Source organism: Diabrotica virgifera, chromosome 7 (assembly GCF_917563875.1).
Source record: "Diabrotica virgifera virgifera chromosome 7, PGI_DIABVI_V3a".
NCBI classification, from domain to species: Eukaryota; Metazoa; Arthropoda; class Insecta; order Coleoptera; family Chrysomelidae; genus Diabrotica; species Diabrotica virgifera.
In genome coordinates this window covers 231,598,145-231,620,103 of record NC_065449.1, presented here as the reverse complement: position 1 = coordinate 231,620,103, position 21,959 = coordinate 231,598,145, and the positions used below count along the sequence as shown (strand labels likewise).

At 32.6% G+C, this 21,959-nt stretch overlaps 1 protein-coding gene across 1 annotated transcript in view; it reads left to right on the top strand.

The window, feature by feature from the left end:
* Positions 1 to 6,323: 6,323 nt before the first annotated feature.
* The window catches only part of LOC114327262 (dual oxidase maturation factor 1), a 30,275-nt gene continuing 14,639 nt past the window's right edge, over positions 6,324 to 21,959 (top strand). Inside the window, exon 1 of the mRNA XM_028275806.2 lies at positions 6,324 to 6,540. Coding sequence (XP_028131607.1) covers positions 6,379 to 6,540 — 162 coding nt within the window. The 5' untranslated portion in view covers positions 6,324 to 6,378. The remainder of the gene's footprint in view (positions 6,541 to 21,959) is intronic.

Sequence of the window (21,959 nt, the reverse complement as noted above, 5' to 3'; positions counted from 1 at the left end):
GACTAAGATGATTCCATTTTGTGACAATAAATAATATACATTCCATTTTTACCTATTTTGTTGTGGTTATAAAAATTATATCTTGTCAAATAAAATTTTACAAAATTAAATCGTGGTTTTTTTATCACAGGAAGATTAAAAGGAAGTGTGATGACTGATGGGTAACGTAACATTTAAGTTGGGACTTGGGTTTAACATTAATATGGTCTGAAAAGTTCTCGATGTTGCCACGTTTAATTATTTCATAAACATATGTAGAATTTTAAGAATTTAATGAATAAAATCAAGAACAGACGTATTACAAGAACTCTGTTGGTGTTGGCCTAGAAATTATTTTTCTTGTGTTATCTGTTCTCTTGTAAGTACAGGACAAGCAGAATATAATAAATAAAAAATGAAAAGAATAAGTAACTAATGATTTTTATGTTATCAATAGAAGGAACTTTATCAGAGTCTTCTACGACAAGGAAGGGATTAAAGACAAAGAGATCCACTGTCTTATTTAACCTTATCCTAGAAGCTATCAATAAAGTGGTGTAGACACAGTGGCGTAGCTAGCCCCACAGGGGCCCATATCAAAGTTTGTCGCGGGGCCCTTTTCCACCGCTGATATGGCAAAGTGCTAAAAAAATGTTCAACAAAAGAAGCAAAAACGCTTATATAGAATAGAATAGAAATATGCTTTCTTGTCACTGAAAGATTTACAATTTTATGGACAAAGCTTACAAAGATTAGGAAAAAAACAATAACAAATACAGTTTACTGAAATTACAAAAATCGTCAATATTATTACAAAATAAAAGATAATGAAATAAAACAAAACAACACAGGAATAAAACAAAACAATACAGTTTCATTAATAATGGAAAATATTTTAACTGTAGATTCCTGGGCTCAAAATATTAAGGAATAACCGAAATCACCTACTCCTAAAATGCTTCCTAAGGGAGCTAGAGTTCTTTGAAGATGGTGACTTTTAATCAGTTTTTGTTAAATACCTCTAAAACACTTCTATTTAGAAAAACAAAAACTGGTACGTCTATTTATCTTCCAAAGATAAATCGATTTCATAAATTGTGAATTTATTGTACCGATCATATGCGTCTTCTTTGGGTAGGGCAAAGGTTATTTTATTGCATAACTTTTTTGTCTTTGATTTTAAGCATTTTTAACACTGGATTATTAAATCGTGTGGTATTCTAGTAGGTACTAAAAGTTATTCTTACTTTAAGTCGGTAGGATACACCGTCTTCTAGAAAAATCGATTTGAAAATGTTTCGTTTTTTGAATTTGAACAAAATTGGAAAAAATTTTCAAAATGAAAACTATATTTTACCGACCTAAAGCAAGAGTAACTTTTAGTACTAGAATACCTCATAATTTAATAATCTAGTGTCAAAAATGCTTCAAAATTAAAAACACAAAAAATAATGCGATAAAATATCCGTTGACGTACCCAAAACGGACGCATATGATCGGTACTAGAAATTTGCAATTGATGAAATCGATTCATCTCTGGAATAAACGTACCAGTTTTCGTTTTTTGTTTTTGGGTTAAATATTAATATTTTGAGCCCAGGAATCTACAGTTAAAGTATTTCCAATTATTAATGTATATTGCAAAATTTAAATAAATTGCAAATTGCATAATACAACCTTAGAAACTAATAAGTTCTGCATATTAAACCCAAATATAGATAATAATAATAAACCTAATAAAATCTATATAAACCAAAGTCGAAAAATATATTTGAATTATTGAAACTCATTGTTTTAAAACAGATTCAGTTTTTTCAAGCCAAGGGTAAATGGACATAGAAAATGAACGTAAACAAAGAAGCTCTATACTTTAACGGCGAGCGACCGGCAAATCCTTAGATATACCTAAATACAATTTATAGAGAAAGAACAGATTACACGAAAATATACGCAAACAATACACAGTGTTTCAATATTTCAAGTATTCAAAGGTAAAGCGATTACAAATATTGCAATTTGGCATTATACAATGTGTCACATACAACCAACGGTGAATAGACAATAAAAAGTAGCTTGAAAACAAAAAAGCTCTGTAGTTATAGAAAGGCGAGAGGCAGAAAATAGATAGATACCTGTACATAAATATAGTTTATATATAGATAAAGTATCCATTTCAAACAATATACACTATACACTCTTCAAAGCGTTGTAATAGTAACATAGCTGTAGAATATTTTAAATTTTTTCAATATTTTAAATTTTTTCAATTTGTTCAATTTTTTAAATGGAATTTTGTTCCGGCATGCCGCGCTGGGTCCCCTGAATGTCGGGGGCCCCGTATAATTGATACGGCGGTAGCTACGCCTCTGTGTAGACAGGTGGTAAAATATATACTAGAGAGGACAATAAGTTATCGCTTTTGCACACGATATAGCATCGATTGCGAGATCAAAATCAAAACTAAAAAGAATATTTAAAAAAATAAACATTATTGAAAAAGTTTGGACTATGCATAAATTAAAATAAAACAAAATACTTTGAAATTAGAGCGAAGAAAGTGGAGCCCAAATATAATCTAAGAATAAGTAGCGGAAGTAAGTGGATCAATTAGAATACCTCTTAGTAGACGGAGAGGCAGCGCTGAAAAATCTCTTTGAATTTACTTTTTTTTTTAATGTTGTAATATTTACAATCTGTCCTTAACTAAGAACAATAGGTAAATTATTTGACAAAAATTGAAAATTTTGACACGTAGAGGGAGATCCAGTGATCACCCTCTTTACATAAATTAAATTAAAATAAGTTTAGTTATCACAGATTATTCGAATCTTCTTGCTAGGTCCACTACTTTGAATCTCTTCAGGCGTCGTACATCATTGTGGTCATCAGTGAGGTTGCTGGCTAACTCATTTGATGAGATTCTAGTATCTTAGAATATTTTTTGTAATATTCTGTTATTACTGTTTTTATGGATGGCACATTGAGATCATGCTCTATCACATAGTTTGGCACGTACCAAGGGGCATTCAGCATTGTTCTAAGGACTTTGTTCTGGAATCTCTGCAGTATTTCTAGGTTAGTTTGACTGGCTGTCCCACAAAGTTGAATACCATAGGTCCACACTGGTTTTAATATAGTTTGATATATCAGCAGTTTGTGTTCAAGAGATAGTTGAGATTTACGACCGATGATCCAGTACACTTCTCGGAATTTTATTCCTGGTTGTTTTCTTTTTGTAAAAATGTGCTTTTGCCAAGTTAATCTCCTATCAAGATGGATTCCTAGGTACTTCACAGTATCGGTTTGTGGGAGTTGCGTTTCATTTAGTGTTACAGATGGACATGTTTGTCTTTTCATGGTGAATGTTACATGGATGGATTTACTCTCATTCGCCTTTATCTTCCATTTTTTAAGCCATCTGTGTATATTATTAAGGTCTTTCTGAAGGGTTCTGGATGCTGCATTTAGATCATGGTGAGAGGCTAGTACAGCAGTGTCATCAGCAAAAGTTGCACACGTTGTTCTGTTACTTGTGGGTAGGTCAGCAGTGTAGAGCAAGTACAATATCGGTCCCAAGACACTTCCTTGTGGTACTCCGGCTTTTATTGGTCTTAGGCTTGTGTATTCATTATCCTGCTTGACTAGGAAATGTCGGTTGGAAATATAGCTTTTTAGGATTTGATAAAAAGGATGGGGAAGGTTTTTCTTTAGTTTCAAGAGCATACCAGCATGCCATGCTCTTTTAATTTACTAAAGCTAAATTTTCATAGTTGATTACTGTGATTGTGTAGAGTGTAGAGAAACATACTGCGGTCGGTCAAGCGAAACGTAGAACAGCGGTTACTGGGAGGGTATCAAAGTTGCTTTCCTACGAAGGTAATTAAATCATTTACTAAGGCTGAAAATCAGTACACACACTCTAAATTGAATATAAATAAAAGTTATTATAGTCGGTCAGCTGTATGATGGGACAGAGCCGGTCGGTCGGCCCCAATGAGTGTACAGGGTTATTCACTATATTTTGACCCCCTTGTAAACTGCTTTATTTACCGAATTAGAAAAAAATGTAAAATACAAAAGTTATTCGATTTTTTAATTATGATTTTTTGACATATATGTATATCGTACTAGTGACATCATTCATCTGGGCGTGATGACGTAGTCGACTATTTTTTAAATGAGAGTCGTGTGCTAGCTCATTTGAAAGGTTTTACAATTCTCTATACAGTACTATCAACATTAAAATCATTATTAATACAGGGTGTCCAAAAAAAATTTGAATTATTAATTTAACAATTAATTTAATTAAAAAAAATTTTGGACACCCTTGGTGTCCCAGACTAATTTAGCCACGCTATATCTCTTAAACAAATAGAGATTTTCGAATGGGACAAAAAGTAGTGTATTCTACTTTTCATACACTTTAATATGGCGTAGAAAAAATTATCCCCTAAATATTCATCCCTTAGTATACAACCCCTAACTTTAATTTTTTTAATAGCACCCTGTATATTTTTTTATAGTTTTGGATGTGGTCTTCTATCGTCTATTCAACACATTTCTTGAAAATAAAATCGGTTCGTAAATAACCAAGAAAATATCAGTTTAGTTTTGGTAATTATGTGTCCCAGACTAAATTATCCAGGCTATATTTCTTAAACGAATAGAGATTTTCGAATGGGACAAAAACTGATCTATTACATTTATAATACACTTTAATATGGCGTAAAAAAAATATTATCCCCTAAATATTCATCCCTTAGTTACAACCCCTAACTTTATTTTTTTAATAGCATCCTATAAGTTAGGGATGAATATTTAGGGGATGAATTTTTTCTACGCCATATGAAAGTGTATTACAAATGGAATAGATCAGTTTTTGTCCCATTCGAAAATCTCTATTCGTTTAAGAAATATAGCCTGGATAAATTAGTCTGGGACACACAATTAACAAAAATAAACTGATAGTTTCTTGGTTATTTACGAACCGATTTTATTTTCAAAAAGTGTGTTGAATAGACAGTAAAAGACCACATCCAAAACTATAAAAAAATATACAGGGTGCTATTAAAAAAATTAAAGTTAGGGGTTGTAACTAAGGGATGATTTTTTTGTACGCCATATTAAAGTGGATTACAAGTAGAATATATCACTTTTTGTCCCATTCGAAAATCTCTATTCGTTTAAGAGATATAGCGTGGCTAAATTAGTCTGGGACACCCTGTATAGGCGCCTTTTTCTTCAATTTTTGTTGCCTATAAATCCGAGCTTTACTCATCACCATCCTATGATAAAATTTTTATATGTTATTAACAACAGTACTATGTATTTGTAGGAATATTATGAAAATTTTAAATTATGTACTTTTTGGAAAAACTTAATCAAAATATATTCTTTTTGGCTTGAGAAGAACTTGTTTATCGTAGCATCATGCTGTATATTATATCACTGTAAAGATCTTTATAAATGCTGCAAAATAACACCTCTCCCAGCATTCTAGCTCAATCAGGTCAGCTTCTACAACCATTCCAATACAAGTTTTGTCGCGGTGTTTTGGACCTTTTTGGAAAACTTAACATAACCATATTTCGGAAACGGCTTGAGATAAAAATTTAAAATTTTGTATTTTTCTTCACCTAACCATCCACTATGAACACTCTAAATTTTAACAAAATACAATTAGGTCAGGAAAAAAATTAATTCAAAGTGTGTTGATTTGACCTGGAATAGCTCTAAAGTTACTTGTAACTTAAGAAAAACGAAAATTTTGGAAGTAGTGATTTACTTCTCAACATAGTCACGTTTTACCTCGATACACTTGACCCAGCGATTTTCTCGATGTCTGCAAAATAAGCTTCCGTGACGGCGTTGACCTCATTTGACTCAAATTTTTTACTCCGCGGGTGCTTTTTTAGGTTCTAAAAAAGAAGTCGCAAGGGGCAAAATCTGGAGAATATGGTGGATGAGTTAGACTCTTCCCAGGAAGGAACGAATGAGAGTAGTAATCGCTCTACTTTCTTCCAAGGAGATATTTATGCTATAGAAATGTGCCTGCAAGAACTAATAAAGAGGAATTGCATCTATAAAAATTATATTGTATACCAAGATGACATTAAAACGATAAAAAATATGATATACAAAAAACGATGTAATTAATCCTAGATTTGCCATTTTAGGATGAACCAAAATAAAACATAAAATTGCTTTTTAAATGAAAACTAAAAACTGATAAATAGTAGGTATTCAGTTTAATTCAAAAAATCACGAATATCACTGTCTAGTTATCACAATTGGCAACAGCGCACAAATTCTGGCATTATGAATAAATTATTATTTTATCTATTAGATTATAATCCAGTGTCTGCTTGTTGTCTCAGTGGTTGGGTGTAATTTGTTACAATGGGGTTTTTTGAGTTTGGGAGAGATGAGAGATTTCCCACTCAATATGATGCAAAACGAACTGCCGTTACTGTGGATTTGGTAGATGCTGGGCTTGCTACTGCCTGCATTATCTTAGGAATCTCGTTTTTCATTTCTCTGCTAACAAGGAAGCTTAAAACGGTAAGTAAAATGCTTTCAAATTATTCTAACTTAAGGGGTTACACAGGTATTGCGGGTAAAAAAAGTGACTTTTTAAAAAAATTATATCTCGAAAACTAAAAATTATTTTTATTTATGACTGTAACATGTAAAAGTATAGAACTTAATGTACTCTCAAAAAAAATTTTAGCCAAAAATATTCATTTTTCTAGAGTTGACTGCAATTTTTCGACAACAGCCCTTTTTTGCTGTGGGCAGCATAACTAAGTCCAGTCTCATCTGAAATCAAAAAGTTTCTTGTAGCTTGTACCTCTGGCTAGTGAATGAACGAAGGAATTTAAAAAAATGAAATTTGAAGATTTTACATAAGTTTAAACACATTTTCGACCTCATTTTTTCAAAAATGACCATTTTTAAAGTAGTTTTTTTTTATAAAACAAAAACAACTTCACCTAATAAAAATTCTTTCGGTCATTTACTAGCCAGAGGTATATTATACAAGAAACTTTTTGATTTCAGATGAGACTGGACTTAGTTATGCTGCCCACCGCAAAAAAAGGGCTGTTGTTGAAAAATTGCTGTCAACTCTACAAAAATGAATATTTTTGACTGAAAATTTTTTTGAGAGTACCTTAAGTACTATGTTTACATGTTCCAATTATAAATAAAATTAATTTTTAGTTTTTGAGATATATTTTTTTTAAAGAAGTCACTTTTTTTACCCGCAAGACCTATGTAACCCCTTAAATACGCCCTAAAACATTAGCTAAGGCATTTGTTTATTATCAATTTACTTGTAGATCATCTTAGAATATATAAACGTAAAAATTATGGTAGTTTGATATTCTGCACTGAGATTTATTTAATTATCTGAAACTAAAATGTCTAGTCATCAAAGATCTGATCTCTAAAAACGATACGAACAAGCTGAATTTTACTGAGAATGTCAATTTTGCAACCCGAAAAAGATGCAAAAAAATTTGCCACTCCTACCTCCGGACTTTCCCCTAAAATTCCCCCTCGGAAACGGAAAACATCGATTTGCCAAGAATCTGTACGGCGCAGACAAAAATGTTTCAAAGAAAATATGTAGCTAAAATAATTTTGAACAAAAATGTTTTTTAGCACTTTTTGTCTTGAGTGAACTGTTCTTTCAAAAACAACGCTTGAGTGACCGGCGATTTTAGATGTCAGTTTAGCGCTCCAAATCGATTTTTTAAATAAAGTGTGTATCAACTCGACGGTAAAAATTCGATATCTTTTGATCAAAATGTCCTATCGCCAAAAATCAAAATGTGTTTTAAAGGTGAAGAGCGCAGCTTTCGTGTGAAATTTTTGAATTTTGCCAGAATATGAAGTCTAATAAATGAAAATTACGATTGCGATTTTTGCATTTTGTTGCGATTCTCATGACAGCAATAAAATTCATCAATTCCATTAAGGCCATCGGTACATAATTCGCAACAGCTATCCCTACTTTTTCTGTCTTTACACGACAAATTACTTGTAGTAAAATTCTCACTAGTATGGATATGTAAACATTACTACTTGACAATGTCGTCATTAACTTTACAGAGATGGCTTTTGAATGTTCTCGGATAACTGTTACTTGTATAATAATTGCAAATTATTAATTCAGTTAATAAATATGATAATTTTTTCACTAATTATGTATTCAGTGATTGTAATAATTTATATACTGTACAACAAAAACTAATACTCAATCGAAAAAAGAGGGAAAGTGTTAAAGTGATTTTTTATTAATATATTGTTACTATGGAACGCTTACAATTTTGAACTTCTTTAACAACAAAATACTGGGATCACAGAATATATCCTGGTCAATTCTCTGCTTGGATCGTCCATAAATAATAAACAATAAATAACTTTTTATTAAGTTCACGTCTTAAATCAATTATTTATCAAATACACTATCAATATTATTTAATCAACAACTCAAAATATTCCCTATGCCATGTCAAATATTTAAAATTGTCACTGTCTTTTCATCATATTCTATTTGACTCAGTGCATTGTATGACAGCGATAGCGACTGTTCGATTTGGAAAATATCACCACGGACATGGTGTCCATTTTTTTCAAATCCTGAGAAAACTAATAAATATTTAAAAAAAATTTAAACGCAGAATGAGAGACTAAATTATTATCGAGGACCGAAAGTCTCTTAGAATAAATAAAAAGTTTCTTTTAAACGAGATATTTGAAATTAAAAATCACACTACATTTTCTCTTAGTTTTTCACCCCTGTAACTTATTAAAATAAACATTACAGTTTTCAGGGACTTTCGGCCCTCGGTAAGAATGTAATTTTTCATTCTGCGTTTATATTTTTCAAAAATACTTATTAGTTTTCTCAGGATTTGAAAAAATAAATCCCATTTAAATAGCATTGGAGTCGAAACTACGTACCCATCCCCTGCCTTAATCCTTGGCTGTGGAATTTTCATTGGTAGATCCTAATCTTTAAAACCTCTAATAGTCCAGTCGGGTTAGACGAATACCAGGCCTAACCTTGCATAAGGAGCTGCCCCAAATTTTATTTTTCTAATCTTTAGGGAGGGTTAATATTAGTCCAAATTTAAAATCTCGACTGAATTCCACCGTTGCGTTAGCCGCCATCTTGATTTTAAACGAGAACCGTTTTTGCTCAATATCTCCGCCATTTTCAATTTTTTGACAAAAAATGCAGAAACTAAAATTGTTGGAAATGCGATTTTCTATAATTTCATTTATTATAATTTTTTTCGTGCGGTCGATATTTTCCGAGTTATGAGGGGAAAATAGTGACAGTTGGAGCATAATTATTGTATTATTGAATTATCTCGTTTATTGTTAGTTTTACAACAAATATGTACCTATACAAAAATGAAGAGAATTAAATTCTACACAATTTTGATTTCTTTCATTTTTTTGCTAAAATTAATATTTAAGGTAGTACGTATGCGTTAATGGCGCGAGCGTAAGACCGGATTGATTTTATAGCAAATGTTTTTGTTCAATATCTACGCCATTTTCAACTAAAATTGTTGAAAATATAATTTCCTACAATTTCTTTTTAACAATTTTTTTCATGCGGTTGATATTTTCCGAGTTACATGGGAAAATAGTACAAAGTGGTGGGGGAGCATAATTATTGAATTGAATTTTGTTTGCGAGCTGCCCCCAATTTTATAATTCTATTCTTTAGGAGAGATCAATAGTAGTGTAAATTTAAAATCTCGACTGAATTCCGCGGTTGCATTAGCCGCCATATTGATTTTAAATGAGAACTGTTGTTGCTTAATATCTCCGCCATTTTCAACTTTTCGACATAAATAGTGGGAAAGAAAATTGTTGGAAATTCAATTTCCTACAATTTCTTTGGCACAATTTTTTTATACGATCAATATTCTCCGAGTTAAGGGGGACAATAATGGAAGCGGAGGGGAATCATAATTATTGAATTGTTTCATTTATTATTAACTTTACGACATAACTGTACATAAACAAAAATAAAGAGAATTATATTTTATACAATTTTTGAAACTTCCAATGAAACATCAACCAAACTAAGTATATAAAAGACATAAAAAGACATTATATGCATTAAGTTCACTTAATTTTATTAACTAGCGGGTTTTATTGGTTGAATTTGTCTGTCGATATTTTAAGTTTTATGTCAGCTAAAATATCGTGATGTTTCAACATTTTTTTTTTAATTTTGGACCCTGTTGGGGGGAATTTTCCCATTTCCCCCCTTGTAGACCCGCCACTGGTTCTCTCGAAAAGTTTGTCGAAAAGTTGAAAATGGCGGAGATATTGAACAAAAACAATTGCTACAAAATCAATCAAGTCTTACGCTCGCACATTTACCACATACGTACTACCTTAAATATTGATTTTATCAAAAAAATGAACGGCATTAAAATTGTACAAAATTTAATTCTCTTCATTTTTGTATAGGTATAGATTTGTTGTAAAACTAATAATAAACGAGATAATTTAATAATTCAATAATTATGCTACAACTGTCACTATTTTCCCCTCATAACTCGGAAAATATCGACCGCACGAAAAAAATTATAATAAATTAAATTATAGAAAATCGCATTTTCAACAATTTCAGTTTGTACACTTTTTGTCAAAAAATTTAAAATGGCGGAGATATTGAGCAAAAACGGTTCTCGTTTAAAATCAAGATGGCGGCTAACGCAACGGTGGAATTCAGTCGAGATTTTAAATTTATACTAATATTGGGGCATTTGGGGCAGCTCCAAATGCAAGGTCAAATGCTATCCCGACTGGGCTATAACATGAAATTTCGATTTTGAGTTTTGGCAGTAAATATGAGGCATTTGACGTATGCCTAAAAAACGCTGAATTTAAACTATCACATTACAAGTGATCTCACGTCAAAGAAAATTCTTCTACGAAGACGGCGTTGGGTGGAATTTTTAGCTGAAGTTTTGAAACACTTGTGTAGTTTTGAAACACTTACTTGTGCAATTTAAGAGAAGTAGTTATAAACATTTTATTCGAAGAATAAGGCCCCTGCGAGAATTGGGACATCTTGGTAATTAAAGCACCCTAATCTGTGTAGATATTGGCAATGAATCCGACCCGGTCCGACCGTCACATGTAACACCGTTGCCGTATCCTCTATTTTGTCATACTATCACGTTACAATTTTTTGTGATATTATATTTGTGTGTGAAATGTATCATTTTTGTGTATTTTAGGTATGTTCTAATATGTTATGTATATATAGGTTTTTACTTGATTATTTTAAATCATTGTGACGTTTAACTTGCTAGAAACCTTGTAATGTTGTGTACCTAATGTGTTAAAAGTAAGTAGTTTTGAAACACCAATTAAGTAAAGTTTATTATGTTGTTGTTTTCACCAATTTTGAAAAAATGTGAACGTGAACGGAATTGTCCACGTCCGTCTGTCCGTCAGTCCGTCTTGTCTGTCTGTTTGCAAACTCAACTCCTCCGTCATTATACCAGGTAGAATGACAAATGAGGTGTCAAATGAAAGCTTATCCAAGGATGGTACTAAAGGTGAGAAATTTAACCTAGGCTGTCTGTCTGTCCGACCGCGTATATGATTCCTTCGTCACTGTACCAGATAGAATGACAAATGGGGTGTCAAATAAAAGCTTATAATCCAAGGATGGTACTAAAGATGAGAAGTTTGACATAGGCTGTCTGTCCGCCTGTCCGTCCGACCTGGTATAGTGACGGAGGAGTTATATTCGCGGACAGACAGACGGACAGACAACCTAGGTCTAATTTCTTACCTTTACTACTATCCTTGGATTATAAACTTTCAGTTGACACCTCATTTGTCATTCTACCTGGTATAGTGACGGATGAGTTATACTCGCGGTCGGACGGACAGACGGACAGACAGCTTATGTCAAATTTCTCACCTTTAGTACGATCCTTGTATTATAAGCTTTCATTTGACACCTCATTTGTCATTCTACCTCTAGGTATAGTAACGGAGGAGTTATATTCGCGGTCAGACGGACAGACAACCTAGGTCTAATTTCTTACCTTTAGTACTATCCTTGGATTATAAGCTTTAATTTGACACCTCATTTGTATACATACAAATACATACCTAGTATAATGACGAAGAAGTAAATGTTATTATTCTATTATTCTTCCAGGTACATTTAACATTGATTGAAATTATGAAAGAAATATATAGAAAACAGCATGGCAACACTGTGATGCACAAACATAAAAATTCAGCCACATTCAGCTGTGCGTTACATAGGGTGCTTTAGAATCCAAGATGTCCGAGAATTGTAACCCGCTGGCAGTACTCGCGGAGCGCATTGTTACCTGTTTTCGGAGGTCTCCCTTGAAATTCCAAGACACGCCTGCACCAAGAGACTATATGGTAGGAATTGAAAGTTATAAATAGGTATATTGAGAGCACACTACAGGCTGTTGTGAAGAAACCAAGAGGTTGAAATGTACATAAACAGATAGTAGAGGTCTCTGAATCGTAATTAAATCTTAACTGCCTTTACCTACCTTCGTTTTTACTCACGTATTGAGTACTAGGAACCGTTGATCTTTACCTAGATAAATTGACGTGTTGTGGGATGCATATTGTAGATCCCCATGTCTATGCATTTATCGTCCTTTTCCTTGCAAATTATAGAAGGATAGGGCAAAGGTATAAGTGAGAATTAAGCGGAACTTATTAAATATGGAGGTGCTACTCTGACTAATCAAATATATAAAATAATACTGAGAGGCTGGAATGAGGAACAAATCCCGGAAGAGTGGTGTGTTGGAATCGTTTGCCCGCTACACAAAAAGGGTGATCAATTGGAATGTAGAAACTATAGGGGAATAACCCTCCTTAATACAGCTTACAAAATATTTTCGAGTATCTTATATGGTCGCCTAAGTGCACGTTCAGAGGAGCTTCTTGAAGAATATCAAAGTGGCTTTAGGCCTGGTTAGTATCAACAACAGACCAGATCTTTGTGCTAAGGCAAATACTGGAAAAAACCAATAAATTCAATATCGACACATACCATCTTTTCGTAGATTTTAAATAGGCCTATGATAGTGTCCTAAGAAATAAATTGTATGAAGCCATGGATCAATTCCACATCCCTGATAAACCGATAAGATTGGTTAAGGCTGTAATGCGTAAAGTTGTTTGCAAAGTCGAAATACAGGGCGAACAATCACAGGCGTTTGAAACGAATGTTAAGCTTCGGCAGGAAGATGCGCTGGCGTGTCTCCTCTTCAACATAGCTCTGGAAAATGTGGTCAGAGATGCCCGAATAGACAACAGAGGAAATATTTTTAATAAATCATCCCAAATTTTGGCATAATATGCAGATGACGTGGACCTAGTTGCCCGCACAACACGCAAACTAGAAGAAATGTATACCACCTTATCAAATGCCTCAAAAAATATGGGCCTGAAAGTAAACGAGGAGAAAATTAAGATGATGGCATCAATACCCAGCAATAGAGCCATAAACATCGGTCACCAATTCACTGTTGATAACTCTACCTTTGAAGTGGTGGACAAATTCACATACTTAGGCTCCCTGATCACCAAGGAGAACGTCATGACGGAAGAAATCAAGCGAAGGATAATCCTAGCGAACAAATGTTATTTTGGACTGAGTAGACATATGAGAAGCAGAAACTTAAGCCAAAAAACAAAAATAACCATATACAAAACCCTTATACAAACAGTGTTGACATATTATGGATCGGAGACATGGACCATTTCCAAGGCAGATGAAAACCTTCTGCTTATATTTGAACGAAGGATCCTGAGAGCAATATTCGGTGGCATCTGTGAAAATGGTATGTGGAGGAGGAGGTACAACTACGAGGGGTATACCACAGATATAAACATATATTTGGTGGTAAAGACGTAGTATCTCTTATAAGAATAGGAGGACTAAGATGGGCAGGTGATCTAGCAAGATCACAGCATAACAACCCTCCTAGAAGAATCCTTATGTCATAACCTGTGGGAAGTAGAAATAGGGGTAGGCCTAAACTTGGAAGGATGGTGTAGATGAGGATAGGAGAAAAATAGGCGCAGCAAACTGGCAACGGTTGGCAATTGATAGGACTGACTGGCGTAATAGACTTGGGAAGGTCGAGGCTCTTTCATAGGGCTGTAGCACCATTGATGATGATAAGTGAGAATTTGTTTCCGACCTAAGAAATCTCTTAGATTTACCTATAAATCGGTATATTTGACCTTATACTCCAAATAAAAAGTTTAAAATTTTTTTAAAATTATTTTCAATTGCACAAATATTCTCGTCCCAAAATTGACATTCTCGAAAAAATTCAGCTTGTTCGAATGATTTTTAGAGGTTCTGACGTCTGGGCCATATCAATATTTCAACCTGATTTTTTACAACTAGTACATTCTTTAAAGGTAAAATATTGCAAAACCTCTAAATTTTAAAGAACCGCTTGGATTGACATGAAATTTGGCATACACATAGCTAACAAGTCAAAGAAAAAAAAATGATATTGTGCCGATGTGTGCTTTTGCCCTAGGGGTGACTTTCACCCCCTTTTGGGGGTGAAAAATATATGTTCCAAATAAGTCCGGAAATGGATAAAATAACTAATTCCAAGCAACTTTTGTTCTATAAAGTTTTCTCACCAAGTTAATACTTTTAGAGTTATTTGCGAGTGAATATGTTAATTGTTAATTTTTTTACAAAATAACCACGTTTTCAGACGGTTTTTCGCAAATAACTCAAAAAGTAAGTATTTGGTCGAAAAATAATTCTTATCAAAAATATAGCACGTAAAAAAGTAAAAAACATGGTGTATATATTAGGTCACTATACCTAGTAGAAGTAGAGTTATAGCTAATGAAAAATAGGTTCATATTCGTCAAATTCCAAATCGAATATTTTAACGTGCCATAACCAAAAAGCGAAGCACTTTTTTGGGCAAAACTTATTTTAAATTTTTTAAAGTGTTTAAAAAATACTTATTATTGTTTTTTAAAAAAAAATTTAACATCAAAAGTAAACAAGTTACTCTCAAAATAAAGTTGGTCATTTTTTTTGATAAGAAATCGGGAAAATCACCCCCTAATTAGCATTTCAAATGAACTTAATTGTTACCACTTCACAAGTTTTTTACTCGCGTATGTATTGATCATATGATCTGTAAGTTTCATCGGTTCAAAGTCCTTATTTTTTGAAAGAGCTGTAGTTAAAAGGGCTTGAACGAGTCACTTATTACGAGTGTATGCAAATTTAGAAACGCCGAATCTTAACCAATTTTTGTCTTACAGAAAAACAAAAAATATAAAATGTTCAGAAAAGTAAAGCCGACTTTTTTTATTGTTAAGATTTTTGGTATCTTTAACAATTTTTAAGTTATTTTGAAAAAAAAAGCATTTTTTTAACATAAGTAACATAACATAAGTAAAGTAACTTGTGAAGCGGTAACGATTAATTTCATTTAAGTTGCTAATTGGGGGGTGATCTTCCTGATTTTTTTTGCCAAAACAAAAGGGACCAACTTCATTTTAAGCGTAACTTGGTTACATTTGATGCTAGAATTTTTTTTTATTAAAACATAAATAAAGCTTTTTTAAAACATTTTAAAAAAGTTGTAATGTGTTTTCCCCAAGAATGCCTTATTATTTGGATATTTCACATTGAATTATTCTATTTGGACTTTTTCGAATATGAGCCTATTTTTCATTAGCTACATAACTCTGCTTTTGCTAGGTATAGAGACCTAATGTATACACCGTTTTTTTCACTTTTTTATAGGCTATAGTTTTGGTAAGGATATTTTTTTCGACAAAATGCCTACATGTTGAGTTATTTGCGAAAAACCGTCTAAAAACGTGGTTATTTTGTTGAAAAATGAACATATTCACTTGCAAATAACTCGAAAAGTATTGATTTGGTGAAAAAACTCTATAGAACAAAAGTTGCTTAAAATTAGTCAGTTTATCCATTTCGGGACTTATCTTAGACATATATTTTTTCACCCCCGAGATGGGGTGAAACTCACCCCTAGGGCAAAAGCACACATCGACACTATATCACTTTTTTTCTTTGACATGTTAGCTATGCGTATGCCAAATTTCATGTCAATCCAAGTGGTTCTTTAAAAGTTACAGCAAAAACCGTGAAAGATTGTACTAATTATTTTCCTTCTGTTTTTCGTTTTATCTAAATGGTTTTTTATCATTTATCACTGTTGCTGTAGTTACTGATATCTGATTTATATTTATATGTAATAATACCATCACTTCCTAGCAATATGAAAAGTAAATCTTATCTTAATATTATATATTCTGTGGTTATAATAAGTTATTTTGGTTACGATTAGTGGCACACCTTAGTTTGAGTTTCAGGATGAGAAACCGACAAGGCAACAAACAGCAAACAGAATGGAGAAAATGTTTAGTTTTTTTTTCAATTCTGCTATGGTTTTTTTGCTACTTGTTATGTTATTTCTTTCTTCTTCCGTATTTTACTTAATAGGCAAAGTGTCTGTTTAATCTGCGATACCTTCTTAACAGTCACCTTAACATATTTTAAGTCGCCCAATGGTTTTTCAACTTCTCGGAGTTTTGTTTTGATACAGGGTGAGTCATGAGGAACTGTACATACTCCTACCTCGTATAGAGGCCCCTATGGGGAATAACAAATGACCATTAAAAAGTGTCTGCTCCCATTGTTTAATAATATACAGGGCGAGTTTCGCATTTTGACAGAAATTTGTATTCGTCATAATTTTTGAACGGTCAGATCGATGTGTCTCTTATTTTGGTCAATCGTTACACTATTGCCACCTAATCAACTGATTTATTCAAACTAGAAAAAAATCAGGTCCGGCTTTAAAAAAAATTAGTTCGTTTGGGTCTTAGAAAAAATTTCACCCTGTATAAGCTTTTTAAAACTCTAATATGAATTTTACAAATTAGACAAATAGGCAATTAAAATAACATATTTATTTTTTTCCGCACACGATTGCTTAATTTTTTATAAAAAAATCAAATTTGATTATGAATTAAAAGTTTGGTAAAGTGAACCATAGATTTAACAAAATTAACTTTTATTACCAAAATTAATTTTTTTGAACAAATATTTAATTTATGTTACCACCAATCAACTGATTTATTCAAACAAGAAAAAAATCAGGCCCGGATTTAAAAAATAAGTTCGTTTTGGTCTTAGAAAAAATTTCACCCTGTATACACTTTTTGAAAACTCTAATATGATTTTTACAAATTAGAGAAATAGGCAATTAAAATGGCATATTTATTTTTTCCCCACACGATGACTTAATTTTTTATAAAAAAAAATCAAATTTGACTATGAATAATTAAAAGTTTGGTAAAGTGAACCATAGATTTAAAAAAAATAACTTTTATTACAAAAATGAATTTTTTTTGAACAAATATTTAATTTATGTTATCACCCAATCAACTGATTTATTCAAACTAGAAAAAAATCAGGCCCGGATTTAAAAAGTTAGTTTGTTTGGGTCTTAGAAAAAATTTCACCTTGTATACGTTTTTTGAAAACTCTAATATGAATTTTACAAATAAGACAAATAGGCAATTAAAATGGCTTATTTATTTTTTCCCCACACGATTACTTATTCTTTATTAAAAAATCAAATTTGACTACGCATAAAAAGTTTGGCAAAGTTTTTGCATAGATTTAAAAAAATAATTTTTTTTTACAAAAATTAATTTACAAAAACAACGTTTTTCTTAAAATTAAAAGTTTTACCATTTTTTTTTTATAACACGTCTATATCTAAAACTTCCCATAACACTTCTTTTGGACTCTATAATTTAACACAGACGTGATCAAATTGATAAAGAAATTTTTCCACCTAATTTTTGCGATTTACAAGTTTGCAGCTTTTACAAGAAGAAGACTGAAAGTCTACAACAATTTTCATAGTCTTCACAATGGTAAGAGGTATGTGCTGTAAAAATTTCAGAAAAAAAAATATTAAAATGGAACAGAGTTGTAGCGAGTTAAACCGTGAGTTAATTTTTTTTTCATTTTTAGGTTAAAAATCCGATTTTAACAAATTTGATTTTTTAATAAAAAATTAAGTAATCGTGTGGGGAAAAAAATAAATATGCCATTTTAATTGCCTATTTGTCTTATTTGTAAAATTTATATTAGAGTTTTCAAAAAGCGTATACAGGGTGAAATTTTTTCTAAGACCAAAACGAACTAATTTTTTAAATCCGGACCTGATTTTTCTCTAGTTTGAATAAATCAGTTGATTGGATGGTAACATAAATTACTTATTTGTGCAAAAAAAATTAATTTTTGTAATAAAAGTTATTTTTTTTAAATCTATGGTTCACTTTACCAAACTTTTAATTCATAGTGAAATTTTATTTTTTTATAAAAAATTAAGTAATCGTGTGCGGAAAAAATAAATATGCCATTTTAATTGCCTATTTGTCTAATTTGTAAAATTCATATTAGAGTTTTCAAAAAGCGTATACAGGGTGAAATTTGTTCTAAGACCCAAACGAACTAATTTTTTTAAAGCCGGACCTGATTTTTTTCTAGTTTGAATAAATTAGTTGATTAGGTAGTAATAGTGTAACGATTGGCCAAAATAAGAGACACATCGATCTGACCGTTCTAAAATTATGACGAATACAAATTTCTGTCAAAATGCGAAACTCACCCTGTATATTATTAAACAATGGGAGCAGACACTTTTTAATGGTCATTTGTTATTCCCCATATGAGCCTCTATACGAGGTAGGAGTATGTACAGTTCCTCTTGACTCACCCTGTATATTCCTATTAATATTTTGGAAAGAATCTTGTGGATTATTGTACTGGCAGGTATATCTGGTATTCAGTACGAGTTTTCCTGAATGTTTCCCAGTTCTCCAATTCTTTGGGTTTATTGGATAGCCTCCTTCTTTTCTTAGTTTTTCCAGTTTTCTGCTCCACCAAGATGTTTCTTGTTTCTGTATTAGTCGTCGTGGTTTTGATTGGGCAGTTCTCCTGGTATGATGTGAGAATTGCTTCCCTAATACGAGCATTCGGCTCTTCAATATCTAAACTTATTTTGATATTCTTCTTCTTCACGTGCCATATCAGAATTATACGACGTTGGCGATCACCATTGCGAAGGCTTCTCGATCTTTATATATATATATATATATATATATATATATATATATATATATATATATATATATATATATATATATATATATATATTTAAAAACATAAGATGTAGATCTTTGAAACACACTCAGTGAACCAAAGATCCAAGGTTATTGGTTTAACGACCACTCGTACGAAATCAAATAGATGAAATAGAGAATGTGGAAAAATCCCCTTACGAATATTCACACATCCACCATTTCCCAGCCCGAAATGGTGGATGTGTGAATTGTTCGTAAGGGGATTTTTCCACATTCTCTATTTCATCTATTTGATTTATATATATATATATATATATATATATATATATATATAACAGGCCTTAGAGGCCCTTGGCTTCGATAGTCTTGACTAATTTCTTCCACTTTTTGCGGTCCTGTACTTGTCCTCTCCAGTCTCTTGTACCCATTTCTTCTAGGTCAGTCCGGACGGCATCAAACCACTTCCTTCGTGGTCTCCCTCTTCTTTTCTTCCCTTGTTCTCCTGCTGTTAAAACTCTTAGGACGTTTCTTTCTTGTGGCATTCGTAAAACATGGCCCAACCATCTAACTCTCTGTGCCTTGATTTTCTGAGTTATTTTAGGTTTCTTATACATCTCCATTAGCTCCTGGTTTGTTCTGCGCCATTCCCCGTTATCCTCCTTTATACCACCAAAAACTGTTCTCAATATTTTTCTCTCCCAAATCTCTAGCTTCTTTTCTACTTTCTGGTTCATTGTCCATTCTCGATATTTTGCAACATTAAATAATTGTCCTGCATTTGATATCTGAGTCTATTTTGAAACTTGTTTTCTTCCTACAATTATACGGCCCTCTATTTTGCCTTGATCAGTTGTAGTATTTTATATCGATTTCGCCTCACTTTATGTTCGAGATAAGACATTTTCCGGTGTTAAACAGTCTTTAGCAGTTCTCTATCATTGTTAATCTTCCTGAGTGCTAGCTTCAGCGTCCGTCTATGAATCCAGATTTCCAATGCTTCAATTATTTTTGATATTACCAATTTTATTTCCTATCTTTGCTTCATGGATAACAACTGTATTCAACAAAATATACGTAACTGGAGAAATACCCCAAAACTGGTTAAAGTCGACCTTCGTAACTATACCAAAAAACTGGCAGGACATGCGAAGACTACACAACAATAACTTTTTAGCTAATTATTAGCCTAATGATGCACGGCAGAATATATAGAGTGTCCCAAAAGTAGTGGAACGGTCGAATATTTCGCGAACTAAACATCGGATCGAAAAACTGAAAAATACGTGTTCAATCATTTTCAAAAATCTATCCAATGACACCAAACACCAATCCCCACTATACCCCCTGGAGGTTGGGTGGGGGGTAACTTTAAAATCTTAAATGGAAACCCCCCGTTTTTCTTGCAAATTTGGATTCGTTACGTAAAAATAGGTAACTTTTATTCAAGACGTTTTTTCGAACTGTGGATAGATGGCGCTATAATTGGGAAAAACGATTTATCCTGATACCATAGGTAAATTATAGAAGCGGTCTAATATCTCACCAAATACACTTCCAAATGAGAAACCAAAAAACAGATTTTTAATCTTTTTTGAAAACCTATCGAATAACACCAAACATGACCCTCCAACCCACCCCCTGGATGTGGGGTGGGGGTAACTTTAATATCTTAAATAGGAGACTACTATTATATCCCACTATTTATTGGAGATTCAGATTCGTCATAAAAAATTAAGCAACATTTATTTGAAACATTTTTTAAAATTTCTGATAGATGGCGCTAATAAATCGAATTTTTCCAATTAAGGCGCCATCTATTAACAATTCTAAAAAATGTTTCGAATAAATGTTACTTAATTTTTCATGACGGATCCGAATCTGTAATAAAAAGTGGGGGTTGCTATTTAAGATTTTAAAGTTACCCCTCACCCCACATTCAGGGGATGGGTTGGAGGGTGATGTTTGGTGTTATTCGATAGGTTTTCGAAAAAGATTAAAAATTTGTTTTTTAGTTTCTCATTTGAAAGTGTATTTCGTGAGATATTAGACCGTCTCTATAATTTACCTATGGTATCAGGATAAATCGTTTTTCCCAATTATAGCGCCATCTATCCACAGTTCGAAAAAAGTCTTGAATAAAAGTTGCTTACTTTTACAAATTAAAATCTGCAAGAAAAACTGGGGGTTTCCATTTGAGATTTTAAAGTTACCCCCACCCCACCTCCAGGGGGTGTAGTGGGGGTTGGTGTTTGGTATCATTGGATAGATTTTTGAAAATGATTGAACACGTATTTTTCAGTTTTTCGATCCGATGTTTAGTTCGCGAAATATTCGACCGTTCCACTACTTTTGGGACTCCCTGTATAAAAAATGCGAAGAACGGGTATCATGTACACAGTTTATCTTCCGCGATGCCTTAGGCACCCGAGAGGCTCTATTCAACGGCCAAGTGCTTATGCAGAGATGCAGGGATGTTAACTGTGAAGTGTATATTTATTTTATCGACAGCAAAAAGGCATTTGATAGTCGATACTTATTTGATGAGTAAAATATAATGAACTCATAACCATCTTGAAAGAAGCGGGATTAGATGATAGAGACTTGAGGATCATATATAATTTATAGTACAACCAAACTACCACTATTAAAGTGGATGACCAATTGACAGAGGCAGCCTCCATAGATAGAGGAGTGAGGCAAGGATGCATTCTGTCCCCGGTGTCGTTTAATATAGACTCTTAACATAT